This window comes from Loxodonta africana, chromosome 8, assembly GCF_030014295.1.
Source record: "Loxodonta africana isolate mLoxAfr1 chromosome 8, mLoxAfr1.hap2, whole genome shotgun sequence".
Taxonomy (NCBI): Eukaryota; Metazoa; Chordata; class Mammalia; order Proboscidea; family Elephantidae; genus Loxodonta; species Loxodonta africana.
In genome coordinates, this window is record NC_087349.1 from 90,409,397 (window position 1) to 90,429,608 (window position 20,212).

General features: G+C 43.6%; 1 protein-coding gene across 2 annotated transcripts in view; it reads left to right on the forward strand.

Annotated features, from left to right (window-relative positions):
- Window positions 1-20,212, forward strand: part of CHN2 (chimerin 2) — a 363,690-nt gene that overhangs the window by 302,446 nt on the left and 41,032 nt on the right. For both annotated transcript variants that reach the window (XM_003407040.4, XM_064290106.1), the window contains one exon: window positions 12,842-12,919. In XM_003407040.4, coding sequence (XP_003407088.2) covers window positions 12,842-12,919 — 78 coding nt within the window. The remainder of the gene's footprint in view (window positions 1-12,841; window positions 12,920-20,212) is intronic.

Below are 20,212 nucleotides of genomic sequence, written 5' to 3' on the forward strand. Positions count from 1 at the left end.
ATAGAGAACCAGATCTAGGATGCCACAGTGAAAACCAGAATGGAAGCGCCTCTGCCTCCTTGTCCACCAAAAAGCCAAACCAGTGCCTTTGAGTTGATTCTGGCTCATGGTGACCCTTTGTGTTGCAGAGTAGAACTGTGCTCCATAGGGTTTTTAATGGCTGTGACCTTTTGGAAGCAAATTGCCAGTGCTTTCTTTCAGGGTGCCTCTGTGTGGATTCAAACCACCAACCTTCTGGTTAGTAGCTGTCTTAAGGGCTCAGCGTCTCCAGCTTCCTGATTATCTGCCCATATGTCCCCATCCCAAGTTTTAGCATCCCATTTCTTCCCAATCAATGACCTCACTTTAACTTCAGACACCTCTCGAGGTTGGCAATTGAGCTGGCGTAATTCAGCCACTCTTACAATAAGACTCTGGGTTTGGTTTTTGGCAATTTCAGGTCTGTTACTACAAGAAACAAGGCTTTCTTTCAAAGCACAAGTGGAAGCCTTGAGGTCATTTATGCAGCACTTGAGCTTTGACTCTGAAGCCCTGAGCGCATCTTGCTTTCACCAGCTTGTCTCGCAAAAGTAGGACCAACCAACCAGCTTCCTTATACTTCTCATTCTGACAGAACTGTAGAAAGATACCACACATGTGTTCATCCAGAGCCTTGCCTTTCACCAATACCTGATCTACTTGGTGGTGATAGTTTGCGTATTTGTATCGTCTCCTCACACCATGGATTAGCAGTGCCCTTTTTACTGCTGGAGGCAGAGTCACAACATCTTTAAGACTAACGAGACTTGAGAACCAATTTAGGAAACTCATCCTTACAATTTTGTTTCTCTAGAACCACTCTAGGTACCAAATGTCTTAGGCTGTGTTCTCTAAATAAGCAAAACCACCAAAGCATATAAATACATAGAAAGAAAGATTTATATCAAGGAAAAGGCTCATGTAGTTGTAAAGGCTGGAACGTCCAAAGTCCGTGGATCAGGATAGAGGCTTCTTCTTTCTATTCACACAGCTGCAGGGGCTGGAGAACCCGAGATCGGCAGGTCAGAGGGCAGGGCTCCCATTCACAGGCTGTGAAGATCGAGAAATCCTAAGATCCACAGATAAGCTGATAGCTCAAGTCCCAAGAACCCGCGGTCAGACGAACAGGAGGCAGCCGCAGGATCCAAAGTGAGCAAAAAGCCAGAACATCTGCTTATATTCTGATGCAGGCCACACCCCCAAGGAAACTCCTCTTCAATTGATTGGCTACTATATTCCATCATGGGAGTGATCACATATAAACACTGAGACTCATGGCCCAGCTAAGTTGACACACAATCTTAACTATCACAGTAGACGAGTGTTTAAACATCTGAGCCACCTATGGACTCCACCAGTCCCCTCAAAATCCACGTGGTAAGCCCTTCAGGTATATATAAAAATAAACCAAACCCATTGCCATTCAGTTGATTCCAACTCATAGTGACCCTACAGGACATAGTAGAACTGCCCCATAGGGTTTTCAAGGCTTAATCTTTACAGAAGCAGACTGCCACATCTTTCTCCCAAAGAGCAGCTGGTGGACTCAAACCACTGACCTTTTGGTTCACAGCCAAGCACTTCACCACTGCACCACCAGGGTTCCGTATATCCAAAAAAACCAAGCCAAACCCCATTGCCATCGAGTCAGTTCCGACTAATAGTGACCCTATAGGACAGAGTAGAACTACCCCATAGGGTTTCCAAGAAGCAGCTGGTAGATTTGAACTGTCGACCTTTTTGGTTAGCAGCCGAGCTCTTAACCACTGGGTCGCCAGGGCTCCATGTATATATATTTAGATACTGAAATGTTAGATATTAAGCATACATTCAGTATATCTATATCCAGCCATTGAAAGTATTGAATTGTGACCCACAAAGAGTAAATACAAAAGGAATGAACAGAGTCATTCCTATCCAGGACTTAGTGAATGACTGCAGCATTTTGCTAACTGGCTCTGAACTCTGCAGTATTTAATGCTTTGTCTCTTTGGAGAAATACTGAGCAGTCCAGAATCATAAGCCAAACTCAGACATATGTGTAGCAAGTGAACTGATGGCCTAAGCGTGGGCGGGGGGGGCGGGGGGGAGGAGTGCACTCTGACTCTTTTTAAAGTTAGAAGTGATTTTAATGGAAGGTAGGAAAAATAAAAAGGCTTTTAAAAAGTAGGCATGTTGATTTTTCATTCACCAAAATTTTCCGGAGTGCCAAGCCAGTGTTGGTGTCATGCTAGCCACTGGAGAGAGAGCTGATGAAGAACTACAGGCAGGACCCCGTCTTCAAAGTCTACTAAAACCAATGTAGGAACAGAGAGGAGGAATGAGCCCCTGTGTCAGTGGGCTGCTGGTCGCCACCACTGCTGATCTCCTGTGACTGGAGAGCCAGGGATTTCCATGACAAGAACATCAGGAGGCTGGATTCTAGTCCCCAGGACACACCTGTTAGGACCTCAGTTTCCTCACCTCTAAAATGAGAATAATGACACCTGCTGTACCCACCTCCTGGAGGAAAGATATAATCTACTCCACAAATACATGGTGTTATTTTAATATTATTTTTAAAAACTCATGGCCATTGAGTTAATTCTGACTCATAGCAATCCTATAGGACAGAGTAAAACTGCCCATCGGGTTTCTAAGGCTGTAATCTTTATGGAAGCAGACTGCCACATCTTTCTCCTGTGGAGCAGTTGGTGGGTTAGAACCACTGACCCTTAAATTAGCAGCCAAGTGCTTAACCACTGTGCCACCAGAATTCCTTTTAATATTTTTCTAGTCCCCAAACCTGGCTGCATCCCCTAGGGCCTGCTCTGAGGCTAACACTGCTGCCAGGTCCCAGTGTTTCCAGTGCCCTCATGAGATACCAGAAACCAGACAGCTTGGTAAAAATGAAACCCCAAAAGTCACAGTCCCCGGACTTCATATTAGAGGTTAGCAAGTAAATGTACTAGATGAAGAGGCAGTGATGATAATAATCCTCTATAGTGGTCCTTTGACATGTATTATAGCTGTGAACATTCATTCATTCATTCTTTCAGCAAAACTTACTAAGCACCCGCTTTGTGCCAGGTCTGATGCCTAACAGAGGGGTTTGGATTGTGATGAAAAGCACACACAGTGCCTGATCTCATAAAGCTAACAGTCTAGGAGGGGTCTCAGAGAATCATTTTGAAGTCATACTGATAGATGTATGGTTACAAAGGCTCAAGCTGGCTAGAGAAACGTGATGGGAGGTGAGGCCGGAGTGACCGCTCCTGTAGGCCATGGTATGGATATTTGTCTTTAGGTTAAGAGTCAATGGCGGTTTTAAGAGATATGATAAGAGGTGGGAGTAAGGGTGGGCGCAAAAAGACACATGAACACATTTTGTGTTTGAAGAGACTATTGATTCCTTCTTTGAGGGGAAGCACATTAGAATCCCCAAAAGATTTTTTTTTTAAATATATAAATATCAAAGTCTGGTCCCCATCCCCAGAAATTTCTGGATTTACTCAGTCTGAGGCAGAGCGTGGGCATGGTTGTTTGTATGTTGTTCTCCAGGTGGTTCTAATTATCAACCAAGGTTGACAGCCACTGGTTCAGTGGAAAGCATAGAAGAAGGGTCCTCAAAGTGTGGCCCCAGGACCATCAACATCAGCATCACCCGAGAACTTGTTAGAAGTGCAGATTCTTGCACCTGATCTCATACTGATGTAATCAGAAACTCTGGCAGTGGGTCCCAGCAGTCTGCGTTTTAACAAGCCCTGGTGGTGCAGTGGTTAAGAGCTCGGCTGCTAACCAAAAGGTTGGCCGTTTGAATCCACCAGCCGCTCCTTGGAAACCCTATCAGGCAGTTCTACTCTGTCCTAAGGGCCGCTATGAGTCGGAATCAACTTGATGGCAATGGGTTTGGTTCGGTTTTGGTAGGTGATTCTGATGCCTGCCCAAATGGGAGAAGCACTGGTTGTAGGGGGTTGCAGGCAGGAAAACCTAGAGTCTAGATGGGTTCTATGTCTGGTTATAGAATAGCTCTAGGATGGCGGGCAAATCTTTGAACTTCTCTGCCCTCCGGCTTCTTCACCTGTAAAAAGAGGAGATGGGATTGGATGGTCTCAAAGCTTACCTATGATGTTAATGATCTACCATCTATGTACAGTACAACTAATAAACTCTTTATAATTAACTTTTTAAAAATCTGTATTTTAATAGGACAACTAGAACATAATCATTGTAGGAAACCTGAAAAATACAGAAGGAATAAAGAAGAAAACAGTTGTCAACTAAAATTTCTCCACCTGATAACTGTTGTTTATCTCCAACAGTTTAGTGTGTTGGAGGTATTTTGGTGTTTTTCTTCTGATATTATCTCTGTGCATCTACTTACGAGACAGGGAATCATATTGTACACATGGTTCAGGAGCCTATTTTTTGTTCATTTAATTTTTTTAAAAGTGTTTACTTTGCTTCCTCAAATAAAACATCCGTAGAATTCTGACAGACATAAAATTGCAAGAAGTGAACAGTCTTCATCCAATTATTGTGAAACAAAATTGCTCCCAAAGTGTAGCAATGTGGAATTTTTTTGTTGGGGAAAAAAAAAATCTGAAATTTCTCTACAACATACAAAGTAGGGCTATTCTAGTTACACTACCATCCTGATTCGAATTCTCCCTGTTACTAAGGCAAAGTATCTCCACTCTCCTTCCCAGGTTCTCTCCAATTATATCATGTGATACATTCTCACAGTCAGTGTTGCCACTTGCTTGTCTCCCATCAGCCCTCCTTTTCTGCCTCTGGCTGCTCTCTGGTCATACCACTGACCTTCTAATAGCTAACTTCAGTGGATTCTCTGCATGCTGTGTGACCTCACACCTCTGGGAGAATATGACCCAGTAGATTGTTCCTTTACTTCCTTCTCACCTGTCCCCAAAGCCTTTCTTCTGGTCAGGGGCAATTCTCTTTCCTTTTAAGTCTCCGCTTCCTTCCCTACATTGCTCCTGGGCTATCTTCTGCTGGCCTCCCTTATATAGGAGCATTTTCCAGGCTGCTACTTCTTTTTTTGTTGTTTTTTTAAACTGTATTTTAGATGAAGGTTTACAGAGCAAATTAGTTTCTCATTAAACAGTTAATACACATTGTTTTGTGACATTAGTTGCCACCCCCACGACATGTCGGCCCTCTCCCCTTCTCGACCTTGGGTTCCCTGTTACCAGCGTTCCTGTCCCCTCCTGCCTTCTTGTCCTTGCGCCTGGGCTGGTGTGCCCATGTAATCCTGTTTTGTTTTATGGGCCTGTCCAATCTTTGGCTGATGGGTGAACCTCAGGAGTGACTTCACTACTGAGTGAAAAGGGAGGCTGGGGGCCATAGTCTCGAGGTTTCTCCAATCTCTGTCAGACCATTAAGTCTGGTCTTTGTGTGTGTGTGTGGGTTTGAATTTTGTTCTACTTTTTTTTTTTTTCAGGAGCTTTTCAACTAACAGCATATCAGGGGGATATCCTCCCATCCCTAAAAGTTATTTTAATCACTATTGTTACTATCTACATAATATTCCATTATATGTCTATACCATAATTTTTGCTTTCCCTATCTTGGTTATTTAAGTTTTTTCTCACTTCTCGATATTATTACTAAGGTAGATACCTATGTCTACCATATCTATATCCCTGTCTGTATCTATTTAAATTTTTGTCTATAGACCAACTTAAGAGAACCCTAAAAGTAGAATAATTAGATCAACGCACATGAACTTTTTTGTGTGTGTGGGCTTTAGGTGAACGTTTACAGAGCAAATGAGTTTCTCATTAAATAGTTAATATACAAATTGTTTTGTGACATTCTTTGCCAAACGCATAGTGTATCAATATTCTCTCCCTCTCTGCCCCGGGTTCCTTGTTCCCATATGTCCAATTTTTCTGTCCCTTCCTGCCTTCCTGTCTTTGCTTTGGGGCTGGTGTGCCCATTAGTCTCGTATACATGGATTGAACTACGAAGCACTTTCCTTGCATGTGTTATTGTTGGCTCTAGACCCATTGCCTTTGAGTCAATTCTGACTTGTAGCAACCCTATAGGACAGAGTAGAACTGCCCCATAGGGTTTCTAAGGAGCGGATTTGAACTGTTGATCTTTTGGCTAGCAGCCGAGCTCTTGACCACTGTGCCACAAGGGTTCTTTGTTGGCCCTATAAAAAGAACAAACCTGTTGCTGTTGAGTTGATTCTGACTCATAGTGACCCTAAAGGACAGAGTAGAACTGCTCCTATAGACCTGTCTAATCTTTGGCTGAAGGATGAACCTCAAGAGTGACTTCAGTACTGAGTTAAAAGGGTGTCTGTGGGCCATACTCTCAGGGTTTCTCCAGTCTCTGTCAGACCAGCAAGCCTGGTCTTTTTTTTTGTAAATTTGAATTTTGTTCTACAGTCTCCTGTTCTCTCTGGGACCCTCTATTGTGATCCCTGCCAGAGCAGTCAGTGGTGGTAGCCAGGCACCATCTGCACCTGAACTTTTTGAGGCTTTTGATACATACCACCAACTTTTTTTTCCCAGCCACGGCCAATTTACACAAACACCAGCAGTATTTAAAACATTCTCTTTACTACACCCTCACAAACACTCCTAGCATTGAGTTTCATTTCATATCCTGCCAGGAGGTGTTACTGGAAAAAGGTTCTTGCCTCTCACTGGTCAAGAATGAGCAGGTAAGGCACATAGTTTTCCACAGGAGCAAAGCTTTATTGAAGAGGTTTGCACGCGGAGACGAGGAGGGCCTAGAGCAACGCTTACCCTCATCTCACAGAACAAAAGACAGGCGCATGTTTTTAAAAGTTCTTGGGTGGGAAAAGATGCATGTTTATTCATAGGCACAGGCGGGGATATGTTAACTAAGGTGTTCGCGCAGCAGCTTTCCAAGATGGCTCCTGTCCTGGAGGCCTCTGGGATTCGTAGCAGGACTTATTATGGGGTGTCACACCTGCACAATCTCTCGCTCCCTGAGTTCGATTCCCCAGCTAGGGCTGTAGTCCCTCACTGCCCCTGGTAGATGGTCACGGGTGGATGTTCTGTGTATGTCCCTGGGACTGGTTTTCTCTGGCTGCTTCTGAAAGGCAACTTTAAAGAAGTTTGTGGGCTATTTTTAGATAACCTGCCCCATTGTTCTGGGGAACGGCTTTGTTTCTGCACCCTGGCCTGTTTCTTGTTACTTTGTTCGCAGATTTGGGGGCCTCTCCGTACCTTGTCTTACTGAGTCTCTAGGTTCCACACTCAACCCCCTATTACCACCCTTATAATATAGTCTATTTCTCTTTTACTTGTTTCTCCTCTAACCACACCAGTCTTTTCGCTCTTTTTCAAACAGACACCCTCTGATATCAGGGCCTTTGTTCCCTGTCTTAGAGGCAGCAGAAGCCTGCATCGGCAGGGGAGTGTTTGTGGCAGGGGTGTAGCTCGGGCCATCAACACCAAAGTGGGGCTCAGTGAAAGGGGCAGGAAACCTACGGTTAGAATAGCTGGGAGGGACCGTCCAGAAACTGACCACGACACTATTCAATGGGCCCTCTTTAAAATGCAGCACTGCAATTCACCTGAAATCTAAAGAAGAACTAACTGCTGATGGTGACTGATGGTAAATCATCTTCTCTAGAAATTGGTACTAATGAGAGAAATTGTCATCCCCAGAGGCCAAGACATGACTGGAGGTGAGGGTATTTCTCTCTCTCCCACCATCCATTTTTTCTGGGCATTTTACATGTATACAGCCTCTCAAAGAGCTTGGTTTTCCCATGTCCTCCTTGCCATTGACTAATCCTTGCCTCCTTGTCACCTGACAACCCTTTATCATCTTCTCATCACCTGATTCCTCCTTAGATCTATGAACTTAATAATCAGAGAGAGAAAGAAGGAGAACACAACAGGCCTTATAAAATAGAATCCCAACCCTGATATATAAAAACAAGGAAAAGGGAAGTGGTGAGTTTATTTCACCATTTGTTTTTAGTCCCACCTACTTCCAAAAGTATCTTAAGCGTTGCCTTTCTTGGCAGAGGGCCCCAGGGAGGACAAAACACCTTCTCTTTAAAAACCAGCTCATGGAACACCAGCCCTGTGAGTTGTTAACAGGTTAACAATGGAGAAGAGAGTAATTCCAGCATTCACCCCTAAAAAACAAACAAACCAAACCAGGTGCCATTGAGTAGATTCTGATTCATGGTGACCTCATGCATGCCAGAGTAGAACTGCACTCCATAGGGTTTTCAAGGGCTGTGACCTTTCAGAAATAGATCACGAGGTCTTTCTTCTGAAGCACCTCTGGTAGATTAAAACAGCCAATCTTTTTGTAAGTAGCTGAGTGCTTCACCATTTGCACCATATTTTAAATGTGAATATCATTGGGATGAGAGACATCTTTACAGGGTGCTTAAAAGACTAGACCTAGTTAGTTATTCCTAGGGACTAATCTCAGCTTTCCTTCTTACCAGCTCCATAACCTTGGGTAAGTTATTTAAATTTCAATGCCCCCTGTTTCCTAGTCTGTAAAATGGAGATAATCATGAAAGTACCTACCTCATAAGGTTGTATGAGTCTTAAATATATTGATTAGCCTTAAACTAATCAGTATATGCAGAGCGCTTAGTACAATGCCTGGCACATGGTAAGCGTGCCGTATTTGCTGTTATTAATTTATCTCAGTTATTTTCAACGGGGGCCAGTTGTGCCTCCCAAGGGGCATTTGGCACTGTCTGGAGTATTTTTGGTTGTCACAACCTGGGGGGAGGGGCGTTACTGGCATCTAGTGGGTAGAGGCCAGGGATGCTGCTAAGCGTCCTACAGTGCACAAGACAACCCCCACAACAAAGAATCACCCCATCCACGATGTCCAAGGTTTGAGAATCCTGGATTTAAACAGCATGTGGAAGCCCAGAAAGGTGCTTTATCTAATGAATTATGGATAAAAATAGGTCAGATAAAAATTTCAGTTAGAAAAATTCTGTCAACAAATTTATTAAATGCCCACTGTGTATAGAGAACACTGTATTAGACGCTGTGGAGCGCATAAGAGAAACCAAGGTACTATCCTTGAGGAGCTTAAAGAAGAGTTCTCTGTGATTGGGCTATTTAAGAGGGAATTTTTTCCTAAGGGATTTTTGTTGTCATTTTTCCCTTAATAAGGGGTGATGTAGGGTCATTCACACTACTCACAATAATGCCCTCCTAAATGCCAGCACTTACATTTCCGTGTAAAGAAGCATCTTAAGGGAACACTGTGTGGTGCCCTCATGTGTCTGAATGTGTCTTGTGTTTGGGTAAATGCGATTGAACAAATATCTGAAACAAAGAAATCACTGTCACAAATAGAAATAAAAATTACTTGTTATTTGTAAAGGCACATACACAAGAGAAAATATGAAATCTCCTCATCTCCAACCACTCTTATACCAAAAAGAGTGTCCCCCTTCTTGCCCACTTTGCATTAAAAGAATTATTCTGTCAGATTCTAAAACTGTGTGTTCATATAATTAGCCTAGTGCAGAACACAGAATTCATTCTCACACAAAATGGCTCCTTATCAAAAGGCCTCTCTTGATTTGTTAGCAAGAAGGTTTGGGAAGGGACCCTTATTCCTCCTCTTGTTCTTTTTCCTCTAGGCTGAGGATTAGAAGTCTTTTCGAAGCATACCATGTCTTCACTCAATCTCTGTCAGTGGCAATTGTCCTTCAAGTCTGGGCAATGAGAAGGAGGGTGAAGAGTCTGGGGGAGCCCATCAGGAGAAGAACATACCCCAAGGTTCCAGTCCTTTGAAACTGACCATGGGATAGGTGATCATAAGATGAGGCAGGAAACCCCACACCATGCAGTCATCTTTGCACACCTTTCTCCACAACCCTGACTTCCTACATGTAAAGGTTTATGTCAATTCATATTTATCCAGTGCCTACTACGGCAAGAGAGCTGTGGTGGTGCAGTGGTTAAGAGCTACGGCTAACCAAAAAAGGTTGACAGTTGGAATCCAACAGCCGCTCCTTGGGAACCCTATGGGGCAGTTCCACTCTGTCTTATAGGGTTGCTATGAGTTGGAATCAACTCAACAGCAGTGGGGCTATGGCAGGGGATTTTATGAAACGCTCTCACAGGGGAAAACAAAGGTGAATTAGACGGAGAGCCTGTCACAAGGAGTTCCTGGTCTGGCAGGGGAATAACATGTGTTATAAATCACTCTAATACAAAGGAGAAAGTGATGCATGCAAAAGAAAAAATAGAGATAAAGCATTACGGTATTTCAGGGTTTACTCCCATGAGGAGCAGGGGGAAGTCTTTTCTGGAGAGGAGGGCCTTTGAGTTAGAATGTGAATGTTGGTGAAAACGTAGGCATGTTGAAATGATGCTGGGGTATTCTAAAGAACAGAGCAAGCTATCAAGGTAAAAAGTTGATTATGTTAGAGAAGTTCCTTTTTTTTAGTTACTTTGGTTTTGTAGGATTTGTGGGGTGAGTGTAGGAAAATAAGATAAGCTGCATCGATTGGGACCAGCTCATGCAGGACCCGCAATGCCAGAACATATATAAGCCATGGAGAATCACTGAAGCTTTCTGAGCAGACGCGGGAGTAAATAGACACTAGATGAGGAAGGTGGCTGTGCGGCTGTGCGTAAGGTGGACTGGAGAGAAGATGCGGGTCTGAGTTATTGTGGGGCATGGTGAGTAAGGAGAGGCAGGCTTGACCAATAATTTGGGTAAAGCATTTGGCAGGACATGCTACAGGTGGGCTTCCTTAGAGAGGCAGTATAGGATCATGTTTAGGAGCATGAACGCTGGACACAGATTCTGGGTTTCTATCCTGGCTCTTCTTTTAAATCAGCTGCATATCCTTGGACAAATTACTTTACCTCTGGTGCCTCACTCTCTTCATCCAAAAAAATGGGGATAAAAACTTTGTTCCTTGTATACAGGTACTGGAGTCCTTGGGTAGTGCCAAAGTTTAATGTACTCAGCTGCTAACCAAAAGGTTGGCACTTTGAGTCCACCCGAAAACACCTCAGAAGAAAGGCCTGGTGATCTACTTCCAAAAAAACAGCCATTGAAAACCCTATGGAGCACAGTTTTACTCTGACATACGTGGGGTCGCCATGCATCAGACGTGACAGCAACTGGTTTTATACATGTGCTAAAGATTAAATAATAAGTACATTTTTAACACATTCTGACTAACAGATGGCATAACAAAAGTTATTGTGCTTGGTACCTCCATATAAAAATTGGCTGTTGTTTTTATTGAGGGCAACAACGGAATGAAATAGGAGGATGGACTTCTGACCAAGTTGGAACAATGTGGTGATTGCCAGGAAGAAAGAACTACACAAGGAAATGATTTATCATTTTGTTCCTTTCCACAAAGCTGCTTGTAGGGGCTGGAATGTGGTACCATGTCTAAGTGGAGGATGGTATGAAATACATGGACCACCCATCTATGGAACTGTCCCGCCATCTACAATCTTCTTGCTTTCTAGTTTCAAAAGCATTGATTTCACTGTCTGGCATTAGCTGCATTAAATTTTTCCAAACAGAGCAGGAGTACTCCCAAGACATCATAATGCCCTCACTTGTATTAATGGGGAGAGCTGGAGCCAAAACTCTGATGGTCCCACAGGAGATCATCAAAGAGATGATGCTTTTAAGAGAAAGGGAGGGTATTTTTATAGACTTGAATGAACATTGAAGATGTGTTAAAGGAAAAGCAACTATGATGTTTTGGTTTTAGTTAAGGAATACTGTCTGTGTTTTTAATACCAAAAAAACAAAAAACGAAACCCGTTGCCATTGAGTTGATTCTAACTCATAGCAACCCTATAGGACAGAGTAGAACTGCCCCATAGGGTTTCCAAGGAGCAGCTGGTGGATTCAAACTGCAGACCTTTTGGTTAGCAGCTGAGCTCTTAACCACTGCACCAGGGCTCTGTGTTTTTTTTTTAAAAAAAAAAATAGTGTGTTATTTGCAGAGGGGAGGATAGAAGAGACAGGAGTACCCTAGAGCTAGACATCCAGCTCTTATTTTGAAACTGTGAAACTCAGAGAGCTGAAACACTCTGCTCTTCTTCGAAGCCCGACTTGGCACTCAGACTGTTCTAACTGAATGTATGTATGAGAATAAAAATTAAACTTCCCAGTTCTGGGGCACATTAACAAAGGAGAGGGCAGGCTTTTTCCCTGTAAGATTAAACAATCATCAGGATTTAAAGGATTTAATCTGCTTGTGTTCAGTCCAGTGTGGGGTTCAGAGCTCTAGAGTAATTGGAAGCAGCATCAGGCTTTGAACATGAGAGGTCGTGCGTGCGCGTTTGTGGGTGTGTGTGTGTGTCCAAGGAATAAGGCTGCCTGCTCTGCCTCCTGCAATCCACGGGCACTGACTGGATGCAGCTTCTGGGGGCTGCCGTGCGCATGAATGTGTGCTATTGTTCCAGGCACATGTCAACCCAAGAAATAGCACAAAACAGGCCCGTCCTTATTCAGATGCAGAGCCCTTCCATCACTCACCCCAGCCCTTCCAGGTCACATGCCGGAGGCCTTCGCAGACAGGGCACAGCTGCCTCAAATCTGCTGCCTAACATTAGCCGCAGTTCAAAAAACCTGACAGCACCAAGCTTCCTGGGCTCCACAGGGGGAGATCAGAAGGCCCTGGGATCCAGGCAGGATGTTCTCCCAGGAACTGTGGCTGGAAAATGAGAAAAAGTGTGCTGTGGTTCGGAAATCTAAACCAGGAAGGAAACGCCAGGAGCTGCTGGCTGTGGCGTTGGGGGTGAAGGTAGGAGTCAAAGGCAGCTTTCTTTGGCCCCCTCTCAAACTCTTTGCCTGTCCACAGATCTCCTCCCTGGTTCGAAGAGCCGCCCTCACGCACAACGACAACCACTTCAACTATGAAAAGACACACAACTTCAAGGTAAGCACACCTCTGCCTTCTTTCTTCGATTGTAAAAGGACGGGTGGACCGGTACCGTACATGGTTTCCATCTGGTCTTTCTGCGAGGATGCGATAGTAAAATAACAGACTGCACGTTTCTTTGCTTTCCATTTTTAGCAACATGATTCACACCATTGTATCACATCAGACTGGAGACCTCAGAAAGCAGTTTGCTTGATGCTGATGCTTAGAAATACCTGTGTGTATGTTGGCTGACTTCTGGAGAATTGGGCCCCTTCCCTCTTCCTATTACCATGTCCAGTGGAAGGAAAACAGAGCCTGCTCCGTCTGTTTGCCTTTAGAGATCTTCTGGTGAATGTCGGTCGGGCAGTATTTTTCCACTTCAAGAAGCAGTAAAGAGAATTGCTATCTCCGAGGAGGCGAAAAACAGTTGCCCGTGAACATGCTGTGTTTTGTCTTTTGTTTTCAGTGATGCTAACTAGTTTCATTTCTGTGTGGACAGCTGTGAAAGCAAATGATGACAGGAGATACCAGCCAGTAGCTTTTGTTTGCACTCTGGGTGCAGGGGGCACCCTGCAGCCTGGCCAAGCTCAGCCCAGTCGCAGCCTTGATCCTGCTTAGCAGACCAAACAAAAAGATATGAAGAGCTGGTGGGAGGTTCAATGGATTTTCCCTGTGTGTACTCATAAACTGGAAGGCTGTTATCTCCATTTCAGACTTGCACTTGTATAAACGGTCTGCTGGCAGAAAATTGTGTTCTGATTCCATTGTCCTGAAGTATTTCCCAGGAGTTCTGGGTGAAACAAATGGATAAATGCTTGACTACTAACCAAAAGGTTGGCCGTTCAAACCCAGCGAGAGGCACCTCAGAAGAAAGCCCTGGCAATATACTTCTGAAAGATCACAGTCTTGAAAACCTTAGGGAACCAGTTCTACTCTGCACACATGAGGTGGCCATGAGTCGGAATTGACTCAGAGCAACCGGTTTGGTTTAGTAAAGTGTTTTCCAAGAAGGGCTGGGAGGGAATTCTGATGCCAAATTGCCTTGCTTGAGATGCTCTTGAGGAAAGAGAGAGCAGAGTTAGAGGTTTTCCTCCAGCGAATAGGCTGGCATTTACAAGTTGGAGAAATTGGAGATGAAGGATCCAGGAAGGAAAGAATGGGCAGGGAAGCAAAGTATGTATTGCCTTCTTGTGTTAACTCTTGTTTCCTTGAGGGCCAGTAGCCTAAGTGACTGTTAGAACTAGACAACCCTTTGTCAAATGTGACGAGGGAAATGCATTTTAATCTGTTGCTCTCTGATCTCTCGTAAGAACACATGTATGTCTATTAAATGCATATTCATGTTAGTTTGATCTCTTTGCCCTGCTTCTGTTTTTGGAAAGCAAAGGGCCCTGGCATTTGCATCCTGTAATTGAACTGAGCAATGGAATTACTCAGCCCTACCTATTTTTTACCTATTTAGCGTTAGAGTGAAGAACTGCATTACATAGGGTCTCACCTATGCCAGGGCTCTTGGTTTTTCTCCCACCATTGAATTGTGATAGGTCTAATTCGGAGCATTAAAAAACTTTTTTTTTTTTTTCCTCTTCCCTGTTTTCTATTTTTATCCTCATTAATTTTTTGCCCTAAGGAAGTATTTTCATGACTTTTGGCAGAAATCCCTGATTTGTTGCATCCTGTGGATGTACTCCCGTGGATGGGTCTTCTTGGACTTGCAAATTCTTTTGCTTCCTCTTGAAAAGTCCAATTCTTTGGCTTTAAGATACAGTTGAAATTGTGCCCTGTGATATCTGTTTGCATGGAAAAGCTCTTCTGTGTACTTTACTGGGTTTGAGCTTCACACACACACATATTTAGTTCATCCATACTTTCAAAACTAATTTCAAGCCTTTCTAATTTTAAATCTCTGAATGGAAAATTCTTCTTAAGACATTTTAAAACAAAAAGAGGTAGTTGAATCTTGTTTTTTAAGTAGTACTGCTGCTAAGGCAATATATTAAAAATTTATTACTAAAAAAACACAAACGGCTTTTGAAATGCTTGCTTAAAAACTCACTATTTAGGGTGATGGCTTATATTTTCATTGGAAAATATAACTTACAGCTATTGAGAAAAGAAAGGGCAGAGAAAAGGCCAAGTTGCCAGAGAGGAATACAGAAGCCAGACAGGAGCGTTTCTCTTCTGCATTTAAATAGAGGTCTTTGACACAGCGCAGACCCTTGAGTAGTTGTGGCAGTTGATTGTGGATGTCAATGGTACTGCTGGTGCCACTGTCCTTCAGAATGAATGGTGGAAGGAGGGGGCACTGCCTGTCATCCACTGTCGTTCCACTAGCAGTCAGTCCTCTCCTCATACCCAACTATCTTTAACTGGGGACTTAGCATAGTCTTAGAAAAACATACTAAAAGCCCACCACTCCATTTATAGCAGGTCTCTGCTATAAATGGAGTGGTGGGCTTTTAGTTACAAGCCACTGAACTAACTGAAGAAACAAAACTCTTATCAAAGGCCTCTGTCATCTGCTTGGGATTTGTGTTTTAGATTTTAAATTTGCCTTCACTTTTTATTTGTTTTAACCTCTACTGGGCTTTATCCTGAAACTTTGTTTGTAATTTAGATTCTCTTTTGGTGGTGGTGTGTGCATAGCATAGAGTTAGTGTTGAATAAAAAGAAGGAATAATCACGTTCATGCTTATCAGCAAATAGGCCTTGCTAGACCCTCTCTGCACTCTAGCGTAGAGGCTTCCAAGCAGACACTGAATCTGCCAGGAGATGGTGATAACTCTCCCCTGAACAAGATTTTTGCCCCAGTCAGGAGTATTCCTCCAGGTAAAAAGCCCAACCCTTGCTCTTCCCAGGAACTTCATGGAGAGCATCCCAACTTACACCCAGCCCTCCGCCCAGAGGAATGAACAGGAACTCCCAACGCAACAGAACCAAACCAAACCAGTTGCTCCACAGGGTTTCAGTGACTGATTTTTTGGAAGTAGATCACCAGACCTTTATTCCGAGGTACCTCTGGGTGGACTCAAATTGCCAGTCTTGGCGTTAGGAGCTGAGTGCGTACTCGTTTGTGCTGCCCAAGGATTGGGAACTCCTGCTCCTTCCTAAATAGCTCCCAGTCACTCCTTGTAAGTACCTATTTACTGCCCTTGCTTTTCAAGCAAAGCATGCTTTTAAAAAAAAAAAAAAAAAACAAAACACTGCTGTTGAGCCTATTCCGACTGATAGCAACCCTACAGGACAGAGTAGAACTGCCCCCTAGAGTTTCCAAGAGCGCCTGGTGGATTCAAACTGCTGACCTTCGGTTAGTAGCCATAGTTCTTAACCACTACGCCACCAGGGTTTCCAAGCATGCTTAAGAAATGCCAAAATTCAGCTCTGGGAACAAACACTTCTGGAACCAAGTTACAGTTGGGATTTATTTCATGTAACAATTATGTACTTTTCAATATATTTTCCACAAATGCAATTTTGGCTCATTTAAATCCTAAATTCACTTAAGGTTACTTGTACATGTTGTTGTTGTTGTTAGGTGCCGTCAAGTCGGTTCTGACTCATAGTGACCCTATGCACAACAGAATGAAAAGCTGCCTGGTCCTGCACCATCCTTACAATCATTGTTACACTTGAGCTCATTGTTGTAGCTACTGTGTCAATCCACGTCATTGAGGGTCTTCCTCTTTTCCGCTGACCCTGTCCTCTGCCGAGCATGATATCCTTCTCCCGGGACTGATCCTTCCTGACAACACATCCAAAGTATGTAAGATGAAGTCTCGCCATCCTTGCCTCTAAGGAGCATTCTGGCTGTACTTCTCCTAAGACAGATTTGTTCGGTCTTTTGGCAGTCCATGGTATAGTCCATGGTATAGTCAATATTCTTCGCCAGCACCACAATTCAAAGGCATCAATTCAGTCTTCCTTATTCATTGTCCAGCTTTCACATGCATATGATGCAACTGAAAATACCATGGCTTGGGTCAGGCGCACCTTAGTCTTCAAGGTGACATCTTTGCCCTTCAACACTTTGAAGAGGTCTTTTACAGCAGATTTACCCAAAGCAATGCGTCTTTTGATTTCTTGACTGCTGCTTCCATGGCTATTGATTGTGGATCCAAGTAAAATGAAATCCTTGACAACTTCAATCTTTTCTTCGTCCATCATGATGTTGCTCATTGGTCCAGTTGTGAGGATTTTTGTTTATGTTGAGCTGGAATCCATGCTGAAGGCTGTGGTCTTTGATCTTCATTAGTAAGTGCTTCAGGTCCTCTTCACCTTCAGCAAGCAAGGCTGTGTCATCTGCATAACCCAGGTTGTTAATGAGTCTTCCTCCAATCCAGATGGCCCATTCTTCTTCATATAGTCCAGCTTCTCATATTATTTTGTCAGCATACAGATTGAATAGGTATGGTGCAAGAATACAACCTTGACCCACACCTTTCCTGACTTTAAACCAATCAGTATCCCCTTGTTCTGTCCGAACAACTGCCTCTTGATCTATGCAAAGATTCCTCATGAGCACAATTAAGTGTTCTGGGAATTCCAGAACACTTACTTGCACATACTAGGCACTAAAAGGTATTTGTTAAATGATGAAATTAACAGACTCCTCTCCAAAATGAAAACTGTTTGCCAAGAGGAAAAACCACACCATTATTTATTTCATTTTACATTTGCATCTCTGTTTATCTAATTAACTTAAAGAGGGACTCTCTGTGAATAGAATAAAAAAAAAAAAAACCCATTGCCATTGAGTTGATTCCGACTCATAGTGACCCTATGGGACAGAGTAGAACTGCCCCATAGAGTTTCCAAAGAGCACCCGGTGGATTCAAACTGCTGACCTTTTGGCACCAGGATAGAATAGCTCTCTTTTAAATGATATGACCTCAAAACACTAAGGCTGAGCCCTAAAAATCTTCAGGCCAGCGATCCCCACCAATCTGGATAACTTTCAGTCCTTCCCTGTACTGTTTAACACAGTGATGAGGCAGCAATAAGCCAGCCTGACACTCCTGGCCATGATGTGATTTTTGGCAAAGGGCTTGGCTCTCTCAGCCTCAAGTTCCTCATCTGTAAAATGGGAGTGTTGTGACATTTAAGTAATACATGTATTAAGTGGTACGTGTAAATGCCACTTACCGTAGTCTCTGGCACCCTAGTAACTCTTCAATATTAGCTTCTATCATTATGTTGTTAATCTTCTTATGTCTCTCATTTCTCGTCTTTGTGTTTAGCTTTCTCTGTCTGTATTTATTTTCTACTCTCATTTCTTCCTGTCCTTCTTTCCTTTTTCTATTATCTCTTTCTCCCTCTCTCATTACCTAGATATAACAGAGAAATGAAGAAAAATCTCCTGATTAATACTATTTTATTGACTTTATTTTATCCAATAGTGGATACTGGTTCATGTTCCTTGGTTGTTTAAAAAGTAGATGAGTGGGGGCACTTAAGAGTTCATATACTGTTTTTCAATTCTTAAAAAATTACTTGATATCCATGAGGCCCTTAATTGACACTATTCAGGAGCCTCAATAGGAAGGACCTCTGGCTTTACCCTAAATGATGCATCACAGTGATGTGGGTTAATGCTTTCGGTTTTACTAAAAGGTTTCATGTCCACACAAGAGCAACCTTTATATCTAATTAACCAAATAATTAGTCTAATTAATTAATCTAATTAATAATAAACATCAGTCCCAGGGTCCAGGCACCACTGCTAATTTTCATGGCTACTGGATTAACCTGTTTAAATAAGTCTGCATTGATAGAAAATAACTTCATTGCTCTGACAGAAGAGATGAAATTTAGTCTGGCCTCTTATTTTTACCAAGCATTTCTTCATGAAAAGAGATGTGCCAAGGGCACTGGAGGAAACCCTGGTGGCGGAGTGGTTAATGCTATAGCTGCTAACCAAAAGGTCAGCAGTTCGAATCCACCAGGCGCTCCTTGGATACTCTATGGGGCAGTTCTACTCTGTCCTGTAGGGTCCCTATGAGTCAGAATTGACTCAATGGCGATGGGTTCGGTTTGGTTTTTTTTAACGGGCACTGGAAGCCCCTTCCTCTGCTCAGCCTGCTCCTGCTCTCAACCTCTGTCCTCTCCCCTTCTGCCTAATTATCACCCTCCACCCCAACATTTCCAGGACGCCATTCCCTCACTATCTGGAGTACAGATCGAGAGCGGAGGCATATAAAGCTCTAAAGATGGAGGGACAGACCCCCACTTCACCCCGCCCTCCCATCCCCCTCCCACTCCTTCTATTCCCCCTCCCCAGACCCTTTTCCCAGGTTTTTGTTGTTGTTGGGTGCTTATGGTCACTATGATTTTCAACTCATAGTGACCCCATGTGAAAGAGTAGAACTGACCATAGGGTTTTCTAGGCTGTAATCTTCACAGGAGCAGATAGCCAGGTCTTTCTCCCATGGAGCTGCTGGGTGGGTTCAAACCACCAACCATCTGATTGGCAGCCGAGCACTTAACCATTGTACCATTTGGGCTCCTTCCCTTTCCCATACCCCTCCCCATACCCCTTCCAGCTTCAATTTTCTCAGTGGCACTGATCACCAGCTGACATTTTACAAATTTGCTTGTTTGTTTGCCTTCCCCTCACTAGATGGAAACTGTCTGGGAGACAGGAATTTTTGTCTGTTTTACTTACTGCACAAACCCCAATGCTTAGAACAGTGCCTGGCCCATAGCTGGCCATCAGGAAACATTAACTGAAAGAATGTGTAGCTGGTCTCCCACCACCCCATCCACCTAACTCTGCAGTTTCAGAGCCTCTCCTCACTGCCCACCCTGTGGGTTGCCCTCATCCGTGGCTTGTGTGCAGTAGGCACTGTGCTAGTTGTGCTGGAGCCCTGCCAGACAGCAGGCCTTGCCAGGGTCACAGACTATGCCCGAGAGACAGAGCCCCTCTCAAGGTCTCTGTTCACCTACTCCATTCCCCATGTGTCCAGGGATGCTACCAGGTTCTTCATACATGGGGTACCTTATGCCCCAGTTGACTTCTGTCCCTGCATCCCGTGTGGTCACTCTCAAAAGTGTCTTGCTCTGGACATAAGTTAAATAGTTCCCCTGTATCTTAATTACCTAGTGCCACTTTAACAGAAACACTGCATGTGGGTGGCTTTAACAAATTTATTTTCTCACAATTAGAAGGCTAGAAGTCCAAATTCAGGGTGCTGGCTCTAGGGAACATTCTCTCTCTGTGGGCTCTGGAGGAAGGCCCTTGTCTCTTTTGAGCTTCTGTTTCTTGCTGATCATTTTATGGCTTGGTATCTATCTTGCCCCATTTCTGTTTGC